The sequence below is a fragment of the Salmo salar genome, chromosome ssa02, assembly GCF_905237065.1.
Source record: "Salmo salar chromosome ssa02, Ssal_v3.1, whole genome shotgun sequence".
Classification (NCBI taxonomy): domain Eukaryota; kingdom Metazoa; phylum Chordata; class Actinopteri; order Salmoniformes; family Salmonidae; genus Salmo; species Salmo salar.
The window spans coordinates 64712113-64739841 of NC_059443.1; the positions used below are offsets into that span (position 1 = coordinate 64712113).

Below are 27729 nucleotides of genomic sequence, written 5' to 3' on the forward strand. Positions count from 1 at the left end.
CAACTGTCATTGAATGTGGTGTTGGTCCATGGCAGCAGTGTACGTTGGTGGACGTTTTACAGTTAGGAAAATATCCTTAGGCATTTAACATAATGCTGTGTATGTAATGACTCATATAAAGACATCTTTGACCTATATCTATGAAAACAAGGGATGTGTTTTGGTTAAATAAACCACACCATCTGTCATAAAGTTAGCCTCTAGTATTGTTGATTTAGCTACAGTGAAAAATGAGAGAGGGAGACAGATTACAGGGGATGAACAGTATCAAATGTGGTATGTCCCAAATGGCATCCTATTCCCTACATGGTGCACTTCCTTTGATCAGATCCCTATGGGGCCTGGTCCAAAAGTAGTGCACTATATAGGGAATAGGGCGCTATTTGGGACCATAGAGTTCTGGTCTAAAGTAGTGCACTATAAAGGGAATAGGGTGCCATTTGGAATAGTAGGCAAAACAAATATATTTTTCATGATTTCAGCTATATTATCAAAATCAATAAACCAAAGCACGTTTTGGGGTTCATTCATTAGTTTTTACGTGATTAAGTAGAATCCTGTTGAAAAATGATGCTGAAAGTATCATTTATATTCCTAAAACATAAGTTGAAAATGTTACTGTTCCTGCTACCTATTGTTGATTATGAATTTGGTTTTAAATGTCCAAATTCATAATCAATATGCTGTAATAAGTTGTGATATTTTGAAGGCCGAACATAAACATTAGTCCCAACACATACATATGTCACACTTGTGTTCAGATTAGTTCTATTTAGCTAAATGAGTAGCTTATAAACTGCACACACACCAACACTTACCAAGCAGCCACTCTACACTTTGATTGGCTTGTTCTACTGTAAACAAAAGCTAGCGTAAATGAATCACATCACTGTTGTCTATAAAGATCAATGGAACTGGGACAATAACCGGGGTGACGTGTACCGTTTGCGCTCTTCTAAAAGATAAAACCACAACTAACTTGGGTAAACTACATATAGCTGTCGATAGTGAGAACCTGTAGCAGCCATTTATCAACTCATCTCTTTGTGTCACATTTACAGTAGATGGCCAATACGAAAAGGAAACATAACACGTTTTTGACTGGAACATTTCAACAAATCATCACCTCACAGGTAGACCTACATAGTGACAGGGGTTTCATTTGAGTGCTAGCTTGACTGTCAAATACGTGGATTTGTTTGTGGCCAGCAACTTTTTTTTAAAGCAAAATCAATTTAGTATAATCTTGATATTAACATCACCAATCTGAGGTAAAAAGATGTGTAATTCTACTCAATTCATGTGTTGAAAATTCAAGCTTGTACAAGGTAGTTAACACACTTTCCACATTAGGGGAATTAGCGCAATATGAAATCATTTTATATGACAAAATAATTCAACATGTCAATTAAGGGATGATAGTACAGTATATATTGCCCACTCACAAGCTATTGCAACAATTCCACATATTTCTAACTCATTGAACTATTTAGAGAGTGAACTGCTCTGAAACCCATTTGAACCAGGTGCTCTAGAATTGTCTCCAGAGTGTCTGAGTCGCAGCCTGAACATTCAATGTCCCTAGTAATAGACCTGTAATAGACCTGTAATAGAGCTGTAATAGACCTGTAATAGACCTGTAATAGACCTGTAATAGACCTGTAATAGAGCTGTAATAGACCTGTAATAGACCTGTAATAGACCTGTAATAGAGCTGTAATAGAGCTGTAATAGACCTGTAATAGACCTGTAATAGACCTGTAATAGAGCTCACCAGACATTCCAGGAGACGGGCGGGACGAGATATGATGATGAAGAGCTTTTTGACCAGCTCAGTGACGAAGGTCAACTCAGAGCTCTCAGAACGCTCATAGGCCTGAGAGCGAGAGAGAAAGAGAGAGGGCTTCAGCACCAGGGACAGCGATAAACAAATTCTTAGCAATTAATAGGTTCTGCGCCAATAAAATTGAATGACAGTTACTTTTGGAAGACCAGAAGAGGAAGACTAGGGGTGCGTGTGTGTGTGTGTGTGTGTGTGAGCATGTATATGTGTTGTGTATGTGCGTCCGCATGTGTTTGCAACGATGCATGATGACTCACGTCGTTGAGCATCTTCTCCAGATTCTCCTGCAGCTCAAAGAAATACACCGTTGTGATGAGTCCGTCCTGTGATTTGGTCAGGCAGTCTCTGGACAGCTCTGCTATCTGGTGGTGGATGAAGCTGAGGACCCCGTCAGCCAGCGGCAGCACACTCTCCGGGGAGAAGTTCTGGATGAACTCTGACAGACGCTCCTCCATCTGGGCTGTAGCCTGGGAGAAGAGGACAACATGGTAGAATACACTATAGGTGAGTGACTGGGGTTCGAACCCAGGCCACAAGACAGTGTTAACCAACTGAGATAAAGCCTTTCAGGGGAGAAGCTATCAATGTTCCTTCATCTGGGCAGTTGACAGATATACAGCATAGACTACATATTATCAATACAGGACCGATGGGGTTCGACCCAGGCCTTTTACCAGCTACATGATTGTGTTGGTGTGTTCAGCTAAAGCCTAGGAGCCAACACAAGTCTTCAGAACTCAGGTAAGGTTACTTAACACGCGAGCGTGGTTCACCCACCCATTGACCTCCATGTGAAGTCCATGTGGTCAGTATTTTAGTGTGAGACTAGCAATATAGTCAAACAAACAGACACCATCAGCAAACTGCTGAATCCAAATAAATCTCTCCATACCTTAGTGTTTGTACTACTATAGTATGTGATGTGAGTAATACCTTTTCTCTGTTTGTCTGCTTCTGTTTGGTTTGCAGCTTTACCACAGCGGCTGCCTGCCTGTCATACAGCCTGCCTGTAAGTCATTGATATCGGTCAACACAAAGCCAGAAGTGGTTGCAACAGTGGATGGGGAGATATGCTGTATTAGAGAGAGAAACTGCACTGCGCTGGGCTCTGTCTAAGTGGCTCTCTGGGGCCATTTTGGATCAGTCACTGCATGACATGACTGTCTCCATTTTGGGGATGCGACGGTTGCAACCATCTTGTTGTGTTTTTATGCAGAAGCAAGTAAAACTGTGCAGGCAGTCAGTGACACTGTGGTTAGCACTGCTTCAATTCCCATTCATGTTATGGGATAGGGCCACTGTGTGTGTGAGTGTGTGTGTGTGTGTGTGTGTGTGTGTGTGTGTGTGTGTGTGTGTGTGTGTGTGTGTGCGCGTGTGTATGCGTACCTGCATACGTGTGTGCATTTCTGTGTACTAGTTGTGCGTGCGACCGTGTGTGTGTGTGTGTGTGTGTGTGTGTGTGTGTGTGTGCGTGTGTACTGACCTTGGGGAAGCGCTCCTTGTAGACATGGTTCATCATTACTATCTCGTTGTCATAGCAAGACGGTGAGCGCCCCGGGCTGAAGAGAGAGAACGAGACAGAGACAGAGAGGAAGATTGACAAGAAAGAGTGATAGACAATCAATTTTTAAATGTTTCACTTGAATGCAGGCTTAATTTGCAGCAGCCAGGACCCAGTGTGTGCATGTGTGCATGTGTGTGTGTGTGTGTGTGTGTGTGTGTGTGTGTGTGTGTGTGTGTGTGTGTGTGTGTGTGTGTGTGCGCGTACGTGTAGACCCCTGTCTGTACATTATGTAAATCAGCCAATCAGAGATAGCATCACTTTCAGTCTCTCTCTAAAATCAACCAATCAGGAATTCTGAACACTCCGTCTCCCTCTAATGGATGCACTAATTAGGACCCCACTCCTCAATCAAGGAGGAGCATTGTTAAAGACACAGGAAGTTACTCCGTCATTCTACAGTGCATCAAGAGAGGAGACCGCCAGACCCCATTGGAACAAGCTACATGCAACCATGCCAAGCACTAATACAAGACTTGGGTTCAAATAGTATTTAAGATATGTTTAATACTTGGAGCTTCCTGGAGTGCCAGATGGGTGGGGCTTACACATTTTTGGGACCACTCCATTGGTTCCATTGCGTCAGACAAGTTTAATCAATTGCAGATAAAGTTCTTGAAAGAAAATGTACATTCTTTTGAACCCAGGTCTGCTGTGTATGGAGCAGATATTTTAGTCTGGTCTAGAAGTCTCCATGAACTCATCACTGGGGAGACAGAAGAGAGGAGGACAAGCTAATGGAGAAACACATGCACTCTGGAGACCGCCTGGAGGATACTGACTTGTATAAAGACCACAGGGAACTCTAGAGAGGGGCATGCTGAGAGAGAGAGACAGAGAGAGAGAAAAAGAAAGAGATAGTGAGAAAGAAAGAGATACAGAGACACAGAGAGAGAGAGAGAGATACAGACAGAGAGAGAGAGAGAGACAGAGAGAGAGAGAGACCAACTGTAAAGCAGAGGAGTTTGTTAGGAGATTGGGTTTGTATTCATATCTTTGTGTATAAAGCTTGTGTATAAAGCTTCGAGGAGATACACAGGGCGAAACTAGTATCCCCACCCCTTTCCCTGACCCTTGACCCCTCTAACCTGAGGCTGCGGGAGCGGGGGCGCACGTGTGGCGAGCGGCGGCCCCCGTCGTCGTCGGTGATGCTCCCGGTGCTGCCGAAGTGCTTGGACAGGAAGTGCAGCTCATCCATGGTGGGCTGGAAGGGCAGCTGGTGCAGCCGCTCCTGTGACGAGGAGGAGGACTGGGGGAGAGAGGAAAGACATGAGGAGAGAGCAGGAGAGAGAGGGTGGGAGAGAGGGAGCGGGAGGAGGAGGAAGGGAGAGAGTAATTAGAAATGTCAATGTACAGTAACAACAGCAAGAAACAATCATACCTCATGATGTGTTTCATAAAAGAGAGAGAGACAGAGAGAGCGAGAGAGAGAGAGAGAAAGTGGGGAAGTGAGAGGGGTAGAGAGAGATGGAGAGAAAGAGAGGCGCAGAGAGTGAGCCCTCAAGCATTAATAAGCCTTTATTGTACAAATAATGCGTTAGATGCAGAGCTTCTTGGCTGCTGGACAAACGTCAATATCACAAAACAAAAAATGTGATGAAAAGAGAGTGGGAGGGAGAAAGAGTGTGATGAAGAGAGAGAGAAAATAGACCAATTCTAAGAGACTGAAAACTAAAACTGGACAACAAGCTAAAGTGGCGCCTCAGGGGTCTTAGCACTAGCAGACCCTACTCTTAAACAAACGTGTTTTTCTGTTCTAGAGCTACAGGAAAAACCAGGCTGGATCAATCAAGGGCTTTAATGAACACGTCTCCCATAGGGATGGGGAGATGGTGTGTGTTCGCGAGTGTGTGAGTGTGTGTTGGGAGGTTAAACAATGATTTCTGCTATGAAATCCATTAGAACCTGGCCTACTTCTGGTTCCAATCCAAACCACTTCAAATTGCTAAATGCACATCAACATTATCAATTATGAGTAGGGTGGATTGAAGGAGGATAGAGGGATACAAGGAAGGAGAGATAGCAGGATAGAGGGAAAGTATTATGTCCTCCCCTGTTGTGGTTCTCTCTCTTTCTCTCTCTCTTACTCCATTAACTCTGTCTTACTTCCTCTCTCCATCTCTCCCTCCTCTCTTCCTCTCTCCCCCTCTCCCTTTTCCTCTCTCTCAATTCAATTCAATTTAATTTAAGGGACTTTATTGGCATGGGAAACACATGTTAACATTGCCAAAGCAAGTGAAATAAACAAAAAATGTACAGTAAACATTACACTCACAAAAGTTCCAAAATACATTTCAAATGTCATATTATGTTTATATACAGTTTTGTAATGTTGTGCAAATGGTTAAGGTACAAAAGGAAAACAAATAAACATAAATATGGGTTGTATTTATAATGGTGTTTGTTCTTCATTGGTTGCCCTTTTCTTGTAGCAACAGGTCACACATCTTGCTGCTGTGATGGCACACAGGTATTTCACCCAATAGATATCAAAATTAGATTTGTTTTCTAATTCTTTGTGGGTCTGTGTAATCTGAGGGAAATATATGCGTCTAATATGGTCATACATTTGGCAGAAGGTTAGGAAGTGCAGCTCAGTTTCCACCTCATTTTGTGAGCAATGAGACCTGGCTCTCAATGTCTTCTCTTGAGAGCCAGGTCTGCCTTTGGTGACCTTTCTCAATAACAAGGCTATGCTCACTGAGTCTGTACATAGTCAAAGACTTCCTTAAGTTTGGGTCAGTCACAATGGTCAGGTATTCTAGCACTGTGTACTCTCTGTTTAGGGCCAAATAGCATTCTAGTTCGCTCTGTTTTTTTGTAAATTCTTTCCAATGATATCGTTTTGTTTTCTCATGATTTGGTTGGGTTTAAAGGTGTCTCTCTCTGTCCTCCTGCCCTCCTTTCATCCCCTCTGTACTCCTTTCATCTCCTCTCCCCTCATCCCATCCTTTCATCTCCTCTGCCCTCATCACCTCCTTTCATCTCCTCTGTTCTCATCCCCTCCTTTCATCTCCTCTCCCCTTATCCCCTCCTTTCATTTCCTCTCCCATCCTTTCATCTCCTCTGCCCACATCACCTCCTTTCATCTCCTCTGCCCTCCTTTCATCTCCTCTGTTCTCATCCCCTCCTTTCATCTCCTCTGTCCTCATCCCCTCCTTTCATCTCCTCTGTCCTCATCCCCTCCTTTCACCTCCTCTGTGTATGCGGACCCTGCAGTAGCTAATCAAGCAAGTAATGGTTCGTGTAAGAGCCGGAGGAGGTCTGAAAACTGATGTCTGCACAGGAGGAAGAGAGGACGGGGGAGAGAAGAGAGGAAGGTGGAGAGAGGAGAGGAGAGGGGAGAGAGGAAGAGAAGAGAGGGGGAGAGAAGAGAGGAGAGGGGGAGAGAAGAGAAGAAGGTGGAGAGAGGAGAGGAGAGGGGAGAGAGGAAGAGAAGAGAGGGGGAGAGAAGAGAGGAGAGGGGGAGAGAAGAGAGGAAGGTGGAGAGAGGAGAGGAGAGGGGAGAGAGGAAGAGAAGAGAGGGGGAGAGAAGAGAGGAGAGGGGGAGAGAAGAGAGGAAGGTGGAGAGAGGAGAGGAGAGGGGAGAGAGGAAGAGAAGAGAGGGGGAGAGAAGAAAGGAGAGGGGGAGAGAAGAGAGGAAGGTGGAGAGAGGAGAGGAGAGGGGAGAGAGGAAGAGAAGAGAGGGGGAGAGAAGAGAGGGGGATGTTTGTGGGGGGGTGTTCTCGTTCTTTCCTGTCTTTTTTGTCTCTCTTTTCCCCCTCTCTCTCTCTTACACACATTTCACTATTCATTGACTCTTTCTGTATTCTCTTTCAATCTCTGTCTGTATCCCCCCATCCCTCACTCCATCCCTCACTCCATCCCTCACTCTATCCCTCAGTTTAGCTAACTGAATGATAGCAATGGATAGAGGAGGAGATGTTTTTAAGACCGGTTGACTTTCTGTTTCTACTTTATTATCTCTCTCACACACACACACACACACACACACACACACACACACACACACACACACACACACACACACACACACACACACACACACACACACACACACACACACACGTTCTCTTTGAGCCAAGTCATCAGCCACAGTGATAAATCAGGTTATGAACGTACATCTTAGCAACCGATCTGATCCAAGCCGCTGGTTTATTTTTAGTTCTGTTCTGCATGGGTAGTATTATGGGATAGATCCATGTTCACTAGCGGGAAGGGACCTTTTAACTATTCAGCTGAGATCTACAGCACAAATTATAGATGGGAAGGCTTTGGTACGTGTGTGGGAGGGGTGTCTCTGTCAGTGTGTGTGTGTCTGTCAGTGTGTCTGTCTGTCTGTGTGTGTGCCTGTCAGTGTGTGTGTGTCTGTCACTGTGTGTCTGTCTGTCTGTCAGTGTGTGTGTGTCTGTCAGTGTGTGTGTATCAGTGTGTGTGTGTCTGTTGGTGTGTGCGTCTGTCAGTGTGTGTGCGTCTGTCAGTGTGTGTGTCTGTCTGTCAGTGTGTGTGTCTGTCTGTCAGTGTGTGTCTGTCAGTGTGTGTGTCTGTCTGTCAGTGTGTGTGTCTGTCTGTCAGTGTGTGTGTCTGTCTGTCAGTGTGTGTCTGTCAGTGTGTGTGTGTCTGTCAGTGTGTGTGTCTGTCAGTGTGTGTGTCTGTCAGTGTGTGTCTGTCAGTGTGTGTGTCTGTCTGTCAGTGTGTGTGTGTCTGTCAGTGTGTGTGTCTGTCAGTGTGTGTGTCTGTCTGTCAGTGTGTGTGTTTGTCTGTCAGTGTGTGTGTCTGTCAGTCAGTGTGTGTGTCTGTCTGTCAGTGTGTGTGTCTGTCAGTCAGTGTGTGTGTCTGTCAGTGTGTGTGTCTGTCTGTCAGTGTGTGTGTCTGTCAGTGTGTGTCTGTCAGTGTGTGTGTCTGTCTGTGTGTGTGTCTGTCAGTGTGTGTGTTTGTCTGTCAGTGTCTGTCTGTCAGTGTGTGTGTCTGTCAGTGTGTGTCTGTCTGTGTGTGTCTGTCTGTCTGTGTGTCTGTCTGTGTGTGTGTGTCTGTCAGTGTGTGTGTCTGTCAGTGTGTGTCTGTCAGTGTGTGTGTCTGTCTGTGTATGTGTCTGTCAGTGTGTGTGTGTCTGTCAGTGTGTGTGTCTGTCTGTCTGTGTGTGTATCTGTCAGTGTGTGTGTATCTGTCAGTGTGTGTGTCTGTCAGTGTGTGTGTCTGTCTGTCAGTGTGTGTATCTGTCAGTGTGTGTATCTGTCAGTGTGTGTGTCTGTCAGTGTGTGTGTCTGTCAGTGAGTGTGTGTCTGTCAGTGTGTGCGTCTGTCAGTGTGTGCGTGTCTGTCAGTGTGTGCGTCTGTCAGTGTGTGCGTCTGTCAGTGTGTGTGTGTGTGTGTGTGTCTGCCAGTGTGTGTGTGTGTGTGTGTATCTGCCAGTGTGTGTGTGTGTATGTGTCTGCCAGTGTGTGTGTGTGTATGTGTGTGTGTGTGTGTGTGTCTGTAAATGTGTGTGTGTGTGTGTGTGTGTGTGTGTGTGTGTGTGTGTGTGTGTGTGTGTGTGTCTGTCAGTGTGTGTGTGTGTGTGTGTATCTGCCAGTGTATGTGTGTGTGTGTGTGTGTCTGTCAGTGTGTGTGTGTGTGTGTCTGTCAGTGTGTGTGTGTGTGTGTGTGTGTGTGTGTGTACGTGCGTATGTCTGTCAGTGTGTGTGTCTATCAGTGTGTGTGTCTGTAAATGTGTGTGTGTGTGTGTGTGTGTGTGTGTGTGTGTGTGTGTGTGTGTGTGTGTGTGTGTGTGTGTGTGTGTGTGTGTGTGTGTGTGTCTGTCAGTGTGTGTGTATCTGCCAGTGTATGTGTGTGTGTGTGTGTGTGTGTGTGTGTGTGTGTGTGTGTCTGTCAGTGTGTGTGTGTGTCTACCAGTGTGTGTGTGTGTGTGTGTGTCTGTCAGTGTATGTGTGTGTGTGTGTGTCTGTCTGTCAGTGTGTGTGTGTGTGTACCTGCACATGGCACCAGAAGGCTGCTAGTGTGCCGTGTAATCGTTTTAAGAGCAGAACAAAACAAGTAGAACATCAACTCCACAGAACATGAGTTTCCTAATGGCATCTTGCATACCAAGCAGGGCATCATTTAATATATGGAAATACATTCTAGCGTATAAATACATATTCATGCATGGAATGTCAAGTTTCACTAATGTAATTTGCATGAATGAGAGCTAGAATAAAAAATGATTTTCGCCCTATCAGATGTCTCATGACTTATAGGAGCAATCTGCAATTACTACTTCCACTGATTATGGTTTGAATTGCAGATTGCCCCTTTAACAGTTATATGGTGGTTATTATGAAGAAAAAGACTGGATAGTTTTTCCTCTGTCCTGCTTTCAACTGTCAAGTCTACTCAAATCAGGGACCAAGGCATGAAGCAATGGAAGTGCCTTGAGGAAAGGAACAGTAACTCTGATAACAAGGCCATAGAGCTCCATGCTGCTAGATCATGTCATGTTGGTAATATGAAAGAACCTCTAGAGTGTGGTGTTCAAATGGACAAGTTATTACAATGATTTTAGTCTTTTTATTTGAGTTTTCTTTTGTCCGTTTCAGACACAGATGAAACAACATAAATAGTTAGGACAATAAATGATAATAAGGACAACTGTCATTAGAGATTGTTGTTCTTACACATTTTACCGTCTGTGTAAAAATGGGTCAGTTGTAGTTACCGTTGAGCTGGGTGTGTTGGTGCCATATCCAGAGGAGGGGAGAGAGGCCAGGGACCATCTTCGACCGTCCGCCCTGCAAAAGATAAGAGGGAGAGAGGGGTAGGGTGGGAGTGAGAGAGAGAGAGAGAGAGAGGGGGGTTAGGAAGAGAGCAGGAAGAATTGCGTCATGTGTTACAATAGATTGTTCCTTCTGTCCAAAAAGTCAGAAAGCTTAATGTTTCACATTTCTTTCACACCACCTGGATTGCCTTTTGCGCCAATAATCCCTTCCTTTCCTCTGCTTCCCTGGGGACCTGCTACACATATCTCTCTCCCTCTCTCTGTGGGTCCTTCTATCTGTCTGATACTGCTGGAGTCATGATGGATGTTGGTTTTGGCTACATCCTGGCACTCAGAGGCCCATCCGTCTGTGCGCGCACATAAACACACACACACACACACACACACACAACACACACACACACACACACACACACACACACACACACACACACACACACACACACACACACACACACACACACACACACACACACACACACACACACACACACACACACACACACACTTTGTCATGCCGTGTGACAGGGGAGTGCAAAGAGGGGAAATTGTCTCTGTCCAGCATAATGGAGTAAATAACCTTACTGAATTCCCTTTCACTGTGTGTGTGCCACTGGAATATTGTCACTGCTTAAATAAATGGTCAGTCGAGGCCTAGGGTGGTCTAGCGTTCTAAGCTACTGCCTCTGGAGCACATATACGGCTGCAGCAGGGGTTCAAATCCAGCCTACTGCTATTTCAGCAACTCTCTCTGTCTTTCCTCTCTACTATCCTGCCTGCCCACAAAACGAAAAATATTCCTTCAAAAAAGAATGGCCAGTTGATTGCTACTATGGCGGTATTGGTATGACAATGTGTTTGTTTATGCAGTGTAGCCAAAGGCTTTTTGGTTGTAGTAGGATTATCTGATTTAGAGATATTGCTGCTAGATTAGATTATAGGATCATAAAAAGGGACCTGCTAAGAGCGTTTGCTGGTTTTTAATCCCTTTATATAACTTGATAAAATCTCTTTATATGTAAACAGCAGATGTATTGAGTATTCCAAACGCTATTTACCTTCTAGAGGAGGCAAATGAGAAGTGGGCAGGGCCACTGGGGGAGAAGTTCCTTGGGCTGTCCAATGGACTACTTCCTGTGGAGAGACAGGAAACAAACATGAAGTGCCATTATAATAGTTAATATATTTAGCAGAAATGTTTATCCAGAGCAACATACAGTCATGCATGCATACATTTTAAGTATGGGTGGTTCCGGGAATTGAACCCACTACCCTGGCCTTACAAGCACCATGCTCTACCAACTGAGCTACAAAGAACCAAACTGGCCCATTATACATCACTGTAAATAGAATATTAACTGTTATTATAAACTGGGTGGTTTGAGCCCTGAATGCTGATTAGCTGATATCCGTGGTATATCAGGCCGTATACCATGGGTATGACAAAACATTTCTTTTTACTGCTCTAATGACATTGGTAACCAGTTTATAATAGCAATAAGGCACCTCGGCAGTTTGTAATATATGGCCAATATACCGTGGTATATTGGCCATATACCACACCCCCTCATGTCTTAATGCTTAATTATAACCAATTTCCTTACCTATGTGTCCAGGGAGAGGTGAGTGTGGTCGAGGGAGAGTGGGTGATGTACTGGTTAGAATGAGGCTCTTCCGGTTACTGGTCCGGCAACTAGAACACACACAGCCACAAACACACAGGCCATCATTATCTGAAACACAGTCAAAGAGGTGATAACGTCACCATCTAACAGCATCTACCACTCTTAACGTAATATCTATGAGAAAGTCGGGTGTGATCGTGTGTACTTTCATGTGTGTGTGTGTGAGTGCGTGTTTGTGTGGCTGTGTGCTTCTGAGCTTGAACGCATGTGTAAGCGTGTGTGTGCGCGCTTCTGTGTGTAAATGTGTGTATGCATGCTCATACAAATTGGGCCAGAGAACATGGTGTATTGAAGTCAGCCCACCACGTGGGGAGAGAGCCAAAGCAACAAAGCCTTGTGGATCACACACACAAACACACACACACACACACACACCACGAGCCACGGCAACAAAGACTTCCAATTTCCTTCACTGTCAACTTCGACGAGACACCTCTCATGCGAGATACTGATGGGAGCGAGGGAGAGATGGAGAGAGAGCGAGAGAGAAGGAGAGGGGCAGGTAATGATGTGTTGAGATTATCATATAAATGAGGATTAACCCTCCTGATGCAAGAGAAAAAAAACATGGACACACACACACTGAGTGTGACACAGATGGTGTTATGCGGGAGGAGGGCTTTAAAAGGTGTGATTCTACCATAACAACCATACTTCCTGTAGTCAGGGAACCGTACGTAACGGTGTTATGTTGTAGTTGGCTGAAATCCCTCACTAATATCTATTCTCCATATTATACACCACTATCAGCATTGGAGAGAAATATGGTATAGCCTTGAAAAATCACCCACAGTAGACTGTTCCCTTTCTCCTCCTTCTCCTCGACCTCCTTCTCCTCCTTCCTCAATCTATGGTCGACCAATGATGACTTACTACACTGTATTCCCCACTAATAATGACTCCAGAATAACGACTTACAACACTGTCAGCATAGCACAATAGTAATAGGAATATGGCATACTGTAGCCTCGAAAAATGACCCCGAGTAAAAATGTCACTTTTCTCCTCTGTGTGTGTATGTGTGTGTGCGTGTCAAGTCTGTTTCGGTTGCTCTGCCAGATCGCTCCAGTGTGCTGGTTTTGAAGGGTAGCTGTCAGCCAGATGAGAAGCGGTAGGGAGCTGCACAGCGCTAACACAGCATGACAAAGACCTGGGCTAGGCTTGTTCCACATTGCATCAGATAGCATGCTGCTCTATACAGCTGGGATGTAAATTACACACACACGCATGAGCAGGTCAGTACACGACACACATGCACCCTACGTACGCACGCACGCACGCACATGCACGAGCGGTATACGTACATGTCTCAAACAGGAGGACAATTTCCATAATGCATTGATGCATTTCAAATACAGCACTCCCTCCCCCTTCCTCCCTCCCCCCTTCCTCCCTCCACCGCCATATCCGTTCTTTTTTTTTTATTGTCATGTGTTTGTTCCTCGTCAGAACAGCTAACACAAGGAAACAGCCAAAAACCACCTAGTGATCTCTCTCTGTGTCACTCAGGCACCAGGAGAGGCTTGTCAAGGAACTCACACACACATTTGGAGAGAAGGGGTGGTGAAATATTTAAGGGAAATGCATTAGGCTTGGTTTTGGAAGTGGCTTAACACCATTACACTACAACTCTCTGAGGACTGGAGAAGAACCAGACAAAAATACTGAGAGACAGAGAGAGAGTCATCCCAGTCCTTGCTCTCCTTTATCTTTCTATTTTCTATCTATCTTTTTTTCATCTTACATGTTTATTTAAATTTGGTTGATTAATAGTATATTAACCTTCACAATTGATCACACAATCAATAATACAGTGTAGAATACACAGTACTTAAATTGGCCAATGTAAACATGACCTTTAAATGTGTCATTATCTTAATGATGAATCTAGTTTCTTTATGAAGGAGGACTGGGACTTTATGGGTTCAGACTGGTCCCTCTAAGTGGGATTCTATTGCACGCTGAACGTCACTGTCCTCTCCTGTGGCTTGATTAAATGAACTCTCTAACCCACATATAGAGATAGAGAGAAGGGGTGGGATGGGGAGGAGAGGAGGGGGGGAGAGAGGGGGAGTACGTGTGACAAAGAAATCGAGTGTGTGAGAACAAGTGAGAGAGAAAGGAGAAAGAGAGACTACCAGGGTTGAGAATAATGAGTGAAGGAGAATAGAGAGATGCCTCGTTTTATTTCTTCAGAGTTCAGTTCCACTACATTAGACATTTCGCCTGAGAATGAATTCAAGTGATGAGTCATCCACAGACCTAACTGGAACTATGTTCAGGCGATGACATGCTGTGTCTTTCATAACGTTTCTCATGACTTTAGTCTGACGGAAAAAGATCTGCGATAGAGCTGACAAATGAAAAATTGAAGGAAACATGGGAAAGAGGGAGATGAATATAGAGAGGCAGGGGTGAAAGAGAGAAATGGAAAGGAAAAGAAGACAAGTGTGTGTGTTTTCTCTCTCCTCTCTGGTGTTGCTGAGTGACAGGGTAAATCTCAGTCACGGTTATGGTCATGTAGTGTGGGCTCAGCCGCTCTCCATCTGGTTTAGATTGTGTGTGTGTGTGTGTGTGTGTGTGTGTGTGTGTGTGTGTGTGTGTGTGTGTGTGTGTTGTATGTTTATGTGTGTGTATGCTGCTGGCTTTATCCCAAGACCACCATAAATCAAGAGCAGTGTCCTTACTATATCACACAACATAAAGGTTTTGATAGCATATCATATGGCATTTCTGTTCACCTTGTTGATTGAGGTGGACAAACATTTTCAGCATGATCGCGTTCAGTTTGGTTTATCCTTAATGCCCAGTCTCCAGACTAGACACATCTCTAGAAAGCGTTAGCTACATCTGTCAGAATTGAATTGAATCATTCATTTATTTAACCAGGTAAATAAATGAGTAATACATGCTTCCTTGCTTCATTCTGCAATGACCCGTCCACGAAGCAGTAAGAGGGGGGGGGGTTACTATAGCAACACAAAAGAGTCACACAATATGAGCGGTGAAAACATCTCGAGCTGGTTTCCCTTTTCTACAAGTCCCATTGATACACAAACAACATCCAGCCCCTTCCTTCCTGTAACAATACTGTAGTTACAATAACAGCTCATTATTATTCCTTTCTTTAATAGGATCCCCATTAGGTGTAACGAAACAGCAACTACTCTTCCTGGGGTCCACAGAGAACATGACATAATACAGAACATTAATAGACCAGAACAGGTCAAGGACAGAACTACATGTAAAAACAGCACACATAGTCTACATATCAATGCATACACACAATATCTAGGTCAAATAGGGGAGTTGTGCTGTGAGGTGTTGCTTTATCTGTTTTTTAAAAAAAAACAGGTTTGCTGTTCATTTGAGCAATATGAGTTCTATGCAATAATGGCTCTATATGATACTGTACACTTTCTTGAATTTGGTTCTTGAATTTGGGGGCTGTGAAAAGACCCCCGGTGGCATGTCTGGTGGGGTAAGTGTGTGTCAGAGCTGTGTGTGTCAGGGCTGTCGAAAGGAGCGGACCAAGGTGCAGCGTGTTTGTAGTTCCACATTTTATTAAATCCATGAAACCTTGCAAAACATAAATAACTGAAATTGACAAAACAACAAACCGTGACGCAGAGAAAAACAAACACTACTCAAAATATAACAACCCACAAAACCCAGGAAGAAAAACCCCTACTTAAATATGATCTCAAATCAGAGGTAACGAGGACCAGCTGCCTCCAATTGGAGATCAACCCAAAAAACAACAACATAGAAATAGAAAAACTATAACTTAAACGTAGAAATAGAAAACATAGAAAAACACAAAACACCCTCTGTCACACCCTGACCTACTATACCATAGAAAATAACCTCTTACTATGGTCAGGACGTGACAGTGTGTAAATTGACTATGCAAACTATTTGGAATTTTCAAAACATGAATGTTTCTTATAAAAAGAAGAAGTGATGTGGTCAGTCTCTCCTCAACTCTTAGCCAAGAGAGACTGGCATGCATAGTATTAATATTAGCCCTCTGATTGCAATGAAGAGCAAGACGTGCCGCTCTGTTCTGGGCCAGCTGCAGCATAACTAGATCTTTCTTTGCAGCACTCGACCACGACTGGACAACAATCAAGATAAGATAAAACTAGAGCCTGCAGGACTTGCATTTTGGAGTGTGGTGTCAAAAAAGCAGAGCATCTCTTTATTACGGACAGACCTCTCCCCATCTTAACAACTATTGAATCTATATGTTTTGACCAATCTAAGGGAACACCAGGTCTAGAACTTACTTTATACTTTGCACTCTGACTTTATGACATTTGACCCACATCCCATCTCAATACATGACCCTTGAACTTCTATGACATCACATTATACTAAAACATGCAGATGAAACATCAAATAATCTGGTGTGTGGGCAGTTTCATAAAACATCATAATCTGTCATATAAAGCGTTTTAATCTACTGTATCATAATCCATTTAATCCAGATGTCAGGCTCAGCCAGTAGCAGGCAGGCAGTCAGCCAGTCAGCCGGTGGCAGTCAATCAGTCAGTTTGATAGTCAGTCAGTCAGTAGTTGACAGTAGTGTTAATTAACAGTCAGTCAGTAGTGTTGTCTGTCTTGTGTGATCTGTGATTTCTAGACATCAATAACCCATGCTGTGTCTTCTGACTCTACCTCATGAGGTCACACTGTAATAAAAATCCCATTTGGTAAAACATGATGATGAAGCAGCAAATCTGCTGTGTGGGCAGCAGTTCATAATCCATGATAATCTACTGCATCACATCACCAGGCTACAAACTCTTCCGGTGGCAGGCAGTCAGTCACTCCGACAGTATTTGACAGTAGAGTTGCCAGTCAGTGTGTGGTTGTGTGATTTATAGAGAATCAATGGCCCATGCAGTCTCTGTCTGTCTGTCTGTGGGTTCTGGTGATCAGTCAGAGTAACAGCGGAGAAAGCTGTGATAACAACTGATGAGAAAAAAGGCCAAATGGCAGTGTATGTGTGTGTGTGTATGACTAAATCAAAAGTTCTCCCATGTCACCCCTTCTCCTCCGCACACTCCACACTGACTTCCAGTCGAAGCTCGCATCCACTACAAGACCATGGTACTTTCCTACGGAGCAGCAAGAGGAACTGCCCCTCCCTACCTTCAGGCTATGCTCAAACCCTACACCCCAACCCGAGTACTCTGGTCTCTTGGCTCTCCCAACCGTACAGGAGGGCAGCTCCCGCTCAGCCCAGTCAAAGCTCTTCTCTGTCCTGGCACCCCAATGGTGGAACCATCTTCCCCTGAAGCTAGGACATCAAAGTCCTGCCCATCTTCATAAAACATCTGAAACCCTACCTCTTCAATGAGTATCTTTGGAAGGTTAACAGAAGCCTGATGCTGGTGGCAGGAAAAAGAGGGACCGACTGTTTGATATCTCGACCCATCCTCGGTGCCATGTTGCACTGCGCTTGCTGTCCAGGAGAACACAGACAACACTGTGGAGGCCCGGCTCTTATGAAGACTCAACTGATCCAGGATCGCCAGAGTTCTAACTATCACTGTTGTGGCTGAACCGACAAAGCAGTCAGTGACTTTTCCCAGGTCATATCCATAGACTTGCGCTCCATGTCTACGATGAAGTCAAGAACAAAGTGGACGCGGCGGAGCTCCCTTATGTGAAGATGCTGAACAGAGTCCTGCCCCAGGACACCAGGATTCTTGACTGGTCACCTGCTGCGGAGGGATTCAGTGCACACTGCGACTGTCAGTCCAGAACATACCGGTACTAGTAGTTCCCATGTGGTGCTCTGGATGTAGTGTTGATGGCAGCGGCTGCCAAACGCTATGAGGGCACCCACGACTTCCACAACCTGTGCAAGGAGTGCTGCAGTTCCGGAGGACCATCCTGTCTGCCACGGTCCAGTCTGTCCATCAAGCTCACCCTACCATGCCCACTGCCACAGACCCATAAGACCTATCATATTTGAGATCAAAGGACTGGCCTTTCTCTATCACCAGGTGCGGTGCATGATGGCTGTGCTGCTGATTGGCCAGAAGCTGGAGGCTCCAAAGATAGTGGATCAAGTCCTGGTTGTGGAGAATCCCTGGCCACGCTGCAGCAACACTGGACCCAGATAGCAGTCAAGACCCAGGTCCCTTACTATAACTGAGATATGTGGTTGTACCACCTAGCTATTTTAAGATTTAAGTCGCTCTGGACAAGAGCGTCTGCTAAATGACTAAAATGTAAAAATGTAAATGTAAAGGAAAGTCAATGGAACATGTAGCTAAAATATCACGGCTCAGTTCCATCTGTCTTAGCCTGGAACTCACTGTGATGCTCTCACAGCCTCTCTTTTAAATCTGCCTTTGAATGAGGACGAGCGTGAAACCTATTCTCTATTCTGTGAAAGAGAAGGTAACCCACTGGGCACACCACATCATTTCAATGTGGAAAATTGGGTAATATTTGGTAGATACGCATCAATAAGATTCCAACCTATTTTCACCCACTCAAAACGACAGCCAAACGTTTGGGAATTCAACAATGTGTTATCACTATGCTTTCAACCATCTAAAAGCACAACCAAATTCTAATGGAAATTCAATGTCGGATTTTTGGTTTTGTTGTCACCTAAATGTGTTATCACTGCGCTTTCAACCATTTAAAAGCACACTAAAGTTCAAATGGGAATACAATGTCAGATATTTTGTTTATTTATACAACAACTTAATATTATTTTTTGGATGTGTTATCACTGTGCTTGATCTAATAGCACAATCTAATAGCATGGCGCAAGTGATCAATGCACTTGTAACGGTTGTCGTCTGGAATGGAGGACCAAAACGCAGCAGGAATGTGGATGCTCATCTTGTATTTATTTTAAACCAAGAAAACACCAAAATAACAAAAGAAGAACTCACGAACAACAAAACAGTCTTGTCATGCTCACACACACAAAACAAGAAACAATCTCCCACAAACACTTAACCAAACACATACCCATATATAGGACTCTCAATCAGAGGCAACTAGAAAACACCTGCCTCCAATTGAGAGTCCAACCCCAATAAACTAGACATAGAAATACAAAAGACTAGAGACCACATAGAAATACAAAAACTAGAACATAACCCCAAAAACCCTGGAAATAATAAATCAAACACCCTACTACATAAAACACCACCCCGAACCACATAAACAAAATACCCTCTGCCACGTCCTGACCAAACTACAATAACAAATAACCCTTATACTGGTCAGGACGTGACAGCAGTAAAGCCTTACATCAGGCTATTTACTGTCTTACAAAAGTAATATAGAATTATGTTTGGTTGACAACGCAACGCAACATTTAAAGGAGAAGTATCTGCTGCTTGGATAGTTCCAACTGGCTTAATCCTGTTCTTTAACTTTTATTTTTGGTTGAGATGGAGACATGAATCCAACATATCATTTGTTAACTTGTCGACAAGGTAATAGGCTATTTACCGTATTGAAAAAGTGAAATTGAATTGTGTTTGATTGTCAACGAAAACAAATATCAACTTTTGAAGGAGATCTTCTGCTTGTTTAGCTCCATCTATGCCACTGAGTCTGGTATTTAATTCCAGTTTATCTACAAATGAATAATTGATCTGTTGGCGTCACGTCTCCATTTCAACCCAAAATGTATGTTTAGGAATAAATCAAATCAAATTTTAAATGCACTTTAAATACAGTTTGATTTGATTTGATTTAATCCTATTCTTTAACTTGTATTTTTGGTTGAGATGGAGATGTGAATCCAACATATTTATGATTAACTTGTAAATTCTATTTGAAATTAACCAGAGCTTGAAACCCAAGGCCTTTATTTATTGGCTATTTTTAGTTGAATCCTGAGCTGAATTTATAGAATAGCTGTTGATGACTTCCCAAATGTTATATAGGCCTAAATAGCATCATTGATGTTATATGATTGATATGTATGATAAGTATGGTTAGAGTTAATTTGCTCTGTTGAACCTACCCTTTGGAATGACTTCGATAGCAAGTGAATCTTTTAAAACCGATTAAGGATCGGATCCTTTTTTTCAATTTTCACCTAAAATGATATACCCAACTAACTGCCTTTAGCTCAGGACCCGAAGCAAGGATATGCATATTCCTGATACCATTTGAAAGGAAACACTTGGAAATGTGGAAATTAATGTTGGAGAATATAACACATTAGATCTGGTAAAAGATAATACAATGTATTTTTTTGTACCATCATCTTTGAAATGCAAGAGCAAGGCCATAATGTATTATTCCAGCCCAGGCACAATTAAGATTCTGGCCACTAGATGGCAGCAGTGTATGTGCAAAGTTTTAGACTGATCCAATGAACCATTGTATTTCTGTTCAAAATGTTGTATCAAGACTGCCCAAATGTGCCTTATTGGTTTATTAATACATTTTCAAGTTCATAACTGTGCACTCTCCTCAAACAATAGCATGGTATTCTTTCACTGTAATAGCTACTGTAAATTGGACGGTGCAGTTAGATTAACAATAATTGAAGCTTTCTGCCAATATCAGATATGTCTACATCCTGGGAAATGTTCTTGTTACTTACAACCTCATGCTAATTTCATTAGCATATGTTAGCTCAACCGTCCCGAGGGGGACCCACCAATCTTGTAGAGGTTAGGTGGAGATTTCACAACAATAATTCTCACGATAGCAGGTCGTAGTCAGTGACAAATATCAAAAATAAGCTGGGCTTGGTTAAAACCCTGGATGTGAGACCAAAGGGATAGCTGCAGATCAATCAACACTCCAGTAAGAGATGCTGTCCAGCCTATTGCATTCTTATAGTGGATATTACCTTGAAGATCTGACGTTGTTTCAAAGGTACACTATATATACAAAAGTATGTGGACACCTCTTGAAATTAGTGGATTTGGCTATTTCAGCCATACCTGTTGCTGACAAGTGTATAAAATCAAGCACACAGCCATGCAAACTCCATAGACAAACATTGGCAGTAGAATGGCCTTACTGAAGAGCTCAGTGACTTTCAACGTGGCACCGTCATAGGAACTTGACTGGCCTGTACAGAGCCCTGACCTCAACCCATCAAACACCTTTATGATGAATTGAAAGGCCGACTGCGAGCCAGGCCTAATTGCCTGACCTCACTAATGCTCTTTTGACTGAATGGAGCAAGTCCCCGCAGCAATGTTCCAACATCTAGTGGAAAGCCTTCCCAGAGTAGTGGAGGCTGTTATAGCAGCAAAGGGGGACCAACTCCATATTAATGCCCATGATTTTGGAATGAGATGTTTGACGAGCAGGTGTCCACATGCTTTTGGTCATGTAGTGTACAAATTCAACATAGTTTGTCTGTGTTGAAAATTGGTTACAATGATGACATGTGTTTGACATTTTGAGGGAAACAGTTGAGGGAAATTTTACCCACAAAACAACGTAGTTGATGACTTTTTTCAAATCCAATGTATTTTCCTCGTAGATTCCAAATCACAATACGTTGACAAATTACATTTAAAAAACATTGCGAGAAACAGAGAGGGGGACTGACAGGACATGAAAAAGAGTAAGGAAGAGACATAAAAGGGGAGGAAAGAACCATGAAGAGAATAAGGGGAAGGATGACATGTAGAGGGAATGATAGCTAGTTAGAGGAGAGCTGCATGTTTCTCCAAATAGTAGAGCAACCAATCCTGTCGTTGTTTCCTACTGTACCCAATCTGGTGGCTGTCACCAGGTCAAAGGTCAAATCAGTGGTAATGACTCGTGTGAAGAGCGATTATCCCCTGTGCAGGCCCCTCACTGGTACACTGCCATTAGTCTCACATATGAGTGCACAAACACACACACACACACACACACACACACACACACACACACACACACACACACACACACACACACACACACACACACACACAGACACACACACACACACACACACAGGATACCAACTGAGCGTATTGTGCTCTTTGTGTGGGGAACAGTGAATAAAGTAGAGAGAACAAAAGAGTAAAAGAGAAAGTGAAAGGTGAGAGTGCACCACTTCTCTTCTCACATCATTTCATTTCTGTCAATTGCAGAGCAGACAATATTTTATTTACTCTACAATCATAGGAAGATACTGACATTGACACTTCTGATGCAAACACACCGACCCATCCACCCACACAATCCTTGGACGACAAACCAGCTTGTGTTTAAGTTCACTATGTTTTGTGGTCTGGTTAATTGCTTTCTAAATAACTGCTCAACATGACTATATGACTATAGTTCCTATACCAAGGCCATGTCCACAGAGACAACACACAGAGGACAGCTACCATTACGTCAAGATAAACAGTGTGTGTGTGTGTGTGTGTGTGTGTGTGTGTGTGTGTGTGTGTGTGTGTGTGTGTGTGTGTGTGTGTGTGTGTGTGTGTGTGTGTGTGTGTGTGTGTGTGTGTGTGTGTGAGACTTAATGGATGTCCATAGATACTGTATGGGCAGCATGGTGATCTGTAGCTTCAGTAGTCCTACATCTTATGTAACCGCAGTTAAAAGAAGATGAAACAGAGACTGGATGTCTTCCCAAACTGCGTGTCTCAGGGAGGGTGGGATATGAAAAAACACATTTGAAATAAGACAAATATAAGCACCCACCAAATTATTATAATAATTATTATATTGATGATTATTATCATTATTATAATGATAATTATTCTTATTCTTATTAAAGGGACTGCTAGTCTAGTATATCATAGTAGACTGTTCTAAAGACTATGTGTAGTAATTCCCAACCCATCTAAACGGGTATATCATCATGGTGGACAGTGTGTGTGTGTGTGTGTGTGTGTGTGTGTGTGTGTGTGTGTGTGCCTCTGTATGTTTGTGTGCATACGTGTCTATACAGTAAGCATGAGTGTGTGCTGATGTAACGTTAGTGTCGTCTTCTGCATGCTGAGTCACAGGGCAGACAGGACACCATGCAGACCTTTCTGATCGTTAGAATATTGATCGACCCGAGGCAATTTCCTGTCAGGTGACCTTTCTATGACACTCCGGGTTTCTTAATGTTTACCGCTGTCTGATGTGAAGCAGTGAAATCAGAGGTCACAGTCAAGCCACAATATGAAGTTTGTGTGTCAGTCCATCACTATTGTCTATTGACTTTCTCTGACACTTCCTCGGGATTTCTTAAAGGGGGACTGCAACATTTACAGCTGTCTGGAGTCAAGAAACTGAGTCAGGGAAAGGGAGGGAGGAAGGGGGGTATAGAAAAACTCAGTCAGAGAAAGGGAGGGAGGGGGGTAGAAAAACTAAGTCAGGGGGAGGAAGGGAGGGAGGGAAACTGAGTGAAGGAAAAGGGAGGCCAGGCGGAAGGGAGAAGAAAGATAAGACAAAAACGTCAATGAAAATCCGAGTGCTCCAACCTTCCCATCTAGACCAATTTAGTGAGAAACATTGTAAAGTCCTTTGAGGGCCTACGCCTGCTCACAGCAGGGTGTTCTTTCACATCCACTGATAAAAGGGAAGGAAGACATGGACCTTGTCCCAAATGGCAACCTATTCCCTATACAGTGCACTACTTTTGACCACGACCCATAGGATCTGGTAAAAAGTAGTGCACTCTGTAGAGAATAGGATGCCATTTGGGATGAACACATGTTGTCCCCTTTACACTATAAATAGAGGATGCCAACAGACAGAGAAAAGTCTGGCCCTGCTAGATAGCTACAGTCAGACCTGGGTTCAAATACTATTTAAAATCAGGTAAAATACTTTGATTGTTTGCCTGCCTGGAGTGCCAGATGGACAGGGTTTAAAGTATTGGGACTATTCAATCAAGCACAGATGAAGTATTTGAAATTATTTCAAATAGTACTTGAACCCAGGTCTGGTAGCTACATCATCTAAGAGGATGTCTGTCTCTGTCTGTCTATCTAGCTATTTCTCTGTCTGTTTGTCTGTCTAGCTACAGTAGCTAGCATGGCGACAAGACATGACAACTCTGGCCTGTAGGTCTGCCTGTCTGTCTATTTAAGATGACGGGGCCTGGAGCTGTCAGAGAGAGAGAGTAGCCTTCCAGGGGAGTTCTAGTTAGGAAACACATCAGTGAGTCTGACTACAACACATCTGGAGCCCAGGCTGTTAAACCAAAATATACTGACTGAGCTAGTCACGACGGAAGCTAGCAAAATGCTACAGCTAGCACACTTTAACAGTAATAGGATAGTCCATAACAGTGATATTAGGTCCATGTCATAGCTCTTTAAGCCCATACAATGAGCTAGTGACAATGCTAACAAAATGTTAATGAAAATGTTCCTCCACAAATGTAGAAAGGCCTATAGATATTTTTCTCAAAAATGAAAGGACTATCATGACCCTTTATAAAGGTGATATGCCTCTTTAAGAAACTATTTTTGTTATGTTATTGTTATTCTTTTGAAACAATGGGTGGGCAACTGCGCTCTATTATAGTCTTTAATTCAAAATGATGTCAGTCACAGGCGCGTAGGTTTAAAACAAACAGAATAATGAAAAGGCTATGTTATGCCTTGTGGTCATACTGTGGGCCTCAGGCAGTCGGTTACCCCGTTTGAACTCTCCTATCATGATTTATGACGAAGTTATGTAGGATATTCTTGAGGTGTCAAAGCGTGCCTTCAAGGCAGCCATAGTGACACAGCAGAATCAGAAGCGAATTGAGGCACTGAAATATCTTTACTGTAATATCTATTGACTGAACTGAGGTAAATGTTTTCCCCCTTTTGAACGGTCCTATTATTACTGATGACAAGGTTAGGCTTTTTTTAGGTGTAAAAAATAAAATGTGTCTTCGAGGTAGAGTGACACAGCAATCATCAGAAGCTTGGAGGGACAGTGCTATCTTGTGTACTGTGTATTGACTGAAAGCTATATTGAGCTGAGACTGGGAGGTGGTGCATTGAATCAGCTATAGCTTTTGTTAACAGACCCTTATGCAGGCAGGGGGTTGCATCCCAAATGGCACCCTATTCCCTATAGTGCACTACTTTTGACTAGGGCCCATACGGTGGCAGTGCACTCTCTAGGGAATAGGGTGGCATTTGAGACCCACACAGGGTAAATGACCTGGAACTATTACCTCGTTAAAATATAATTGTCTACGTTCCAAATGTCACCCTATTCCCTATGTAGTGCACTATTTTTGACCAGGACCCATAGGGAATAGGGTGCTGTTTGGGACACAGACGCAGACAGTGTCATACACACGAAGTCTAAAGGACATTTAATATCATTATTGATGATGCGTATGGTTAAGTGGTTGTCAAATCCTCCACTACGGAAAACCATGTTCTTTGAATAATACATTTATGTAAAATACTGTACTAGTGTATATTAACACTAATACTTTTCTTATTATGACAATGATTGATGAATAATGCTTAGCCTTGGAACATGGACTCCTTTCCATCAACAAGCCACATACGCTACAGTCAGTTGTTTAAAGAACAAAAATAGGACAGCACTCCGGAGAATAAACTTAAATGAACATATTTTTATTGCCGCGGGTATGAGCCTTTCCTCAGCGTGCATGGGGCAACAGCAATCAATATCACCACAATTCGACAAGTACCCAGCACCTGATCTAAGTTTATATAAGGTGGAGTGGAGCACGTTGTTTATCTTTACAGTCAGTTGTTTACCATTTCTGTCACGAATCCCACCGAAGGCGATTCCCCTTCCTGTTCGGGCGGTGCTCGGTGGTCGTCGTCACCGGTCTACTAGCGGCCACCGATCCCTTTTTCCCTTTTCGGTTGGTTGGGTCTGATTGTTTTCACCTGTTCCTTGTTGGGGTTTGATTAGGAGCTATTTAAGCTGGAAATGCCCGCTTGCTGTTGTGCGGGCTTGTTTCTCCTGTGTAGTGTTGGTGGACGTGTTTATTTGCTTTTACGCAGTACTGTAGTGGGTCCTGTTTTGGCCCGGTCTAGGTTTTGCGCCTAGTGTATTTTGGCGTGATCGTATTCAGTCCTGTATTAAATTGCATTCGTCCTACCCTCTGCTCTTTGCGCCTGATTCCTGCACCCATGCGTTACAATATCAATGTTGTGAAATCCAGATGGATAAGAAGATTATTACTCAGCTATCATGATGAGAAACCAAGTAATTACCAGTACACTGAGTCACTAATGGTTTTGGGGGAGTTAGTGTGTACACCTGCTATCAAAAAAACACCCAAAGTGATGTACTCCCTGCGCTCTGTTTTGACTACTGCCCACCTGCTAGTACAGAGGTAGGATATTAATTTGAACCGGTTGCTACAGCAGGAAAATAATCCTGCAGCAACAGGAAAGGTGAATTATTACGTGGATTATAATGAATGGTTGATACATTTTTCGTGAGGGGAAATCAAGTCTGTTAAACATTTCCTCCAGCAACAGGATGATCAAATTAAGATCCTACATCTGTAGCAGTCAGATTCCAATAGCGCACAGAGAGAACTACACCAATCTGCTTTCACGTTAGCTAGTCTGCTAGTGTATGTAGCTTAACACAGAGGAGAGAAGGCTCTGTGCATAACCATAACATCAATAGCATTGATTGACTGGGGGCGTAGGGTTAACAACATGGTGGCACACAACTGATATGACTGCAATGTAAATCTGGACTTCAACCACGTTGCAATGTAAATCTATAGAACACACAACTGATGAGGGGTTACATACAAACACACTCTTTCTTTCTCTTGTTCCCTCTTTCCTTTATACTAGCTTTCAAATGATATTCTTTGAGGAAGACAGAAAAGAGAGAGCGCGAGAAAGAGAGATCGAGAGAGAGAGAAAGAGAGAGAGAATGAATTTTGAGTATAGCTAAATTTTGAGTACAGCTAAAAATAAAAGAATAAAGAGTGGAAAAAAAACTAAAGACTAAAGAAAAGAGAGAGTCTCTTTAGAGTGCTGAGTTAACCCCAGTGGGCTGCTGTTAAATGTAGGCCCAGACTGTACCTCAGGCTCTGCCTTTCATTTTACACCCCACTCATTCTTCCCCTCTCCTGTTCTACACTCCTCCTTCACTTCGTTCTATCTATCCTTCCGGGCACGGGCACAAAGCATCTTCCTTCTCTAATCAATCTCAATTATTGAGACAGCCTGAGAGAGTCGGCCAAGAACGAGCGGCTTGCAAACACACACACACACACACACACACATGCAGGCAGACAGACAGTGACACACACTCACACTCACACACAAGCACGCACACACATACTGTACATAAACACTGATATACCCTGATAAGAACATAAGACACACTACCACCCACGTTATGCTAGAAGCTACACACATAAACATGCCTTGCATGACAAGTAAGTACAACAAATCTCTGACCTACTACATGGAGTGTCATTTAATGAAGATTATCATCATCAGATCAGAGAACAATGTTTCCTCCTGGGGGAGATTCATACAAAGAGATTACAGAGATGGAGCTGTAGAAGAAACCTTGAGACAGGGTGCTGGAGGTATTATCACACACACACACACACACACACACACACACACACACACACACACACACACACACACACACACACACAGATGCACACCCACACACACGCACACAGATGCACACCCACCCACACACACACACACACACACACACACACACACACACACACACACACACACACACACACACACACACACACACACAGACAGAGAGATAGAGACACACACACACACTGCTGCCATCGGACAAAGGGATTTATACTAATCCTCCTATGAGCAGATGAGATGAAGTCGGAAATAAAACGCTGCAGGACAACTGGGATTGTGTACTATGGCAGATAGAGAGAGAGAGAATGATGGGAGGGAGGGAATACAAAATAGTGGTAGAGATGGGGAAGGCGC

At 43.4% G+C, this 27729-nt stretch overlaps 1 protein-coding gene across 4 annotated transcripts in view; it reads right to left on the minus strand.

The window, feature by feature from the left end:
- The window catches only part of LOC106589837 (microtubule-associated serine/threonine-protein kinase 1), an 89887-nt gene that overhangs the window by 34206 nt on the left and 27952 nt on the right, over positions 1–27729 (minus strand). For 3 of the 4 annotated variants that reach the window (XM_045707909.1, XM_045707903.1, XM_045707916.1), the window contains 7 exons: positions 11762–11850; positions 11216–11291; positions 10098–10170; positions 4493–4653; positions 3327–3402; positions 2101–2310; positions 1775–1876 (listed from right to left, as the gene is read on the minus strand). In XM_045707909.1, the coding sequence (XP_045563865.1) occupies positions 1775–1876; positions 2101–2310; positions 3327–3402; positions 4493–4653; positions 10098–10170; positions 11216–11291; positions 11762–11850 (787 nt within the window). Of the gene's footprint in view, positions 1–1774; positions 1877–2100; positions 2311–3326; positions 3403–4492; positions 4654–10097; positions 10171–10336; positions 10505–11215; positions 11292–11761; positions 11851–27729 lie in introns of those variants that run through there. The other variant, XM_045707921.1, reaches the window with a different exon arrangement.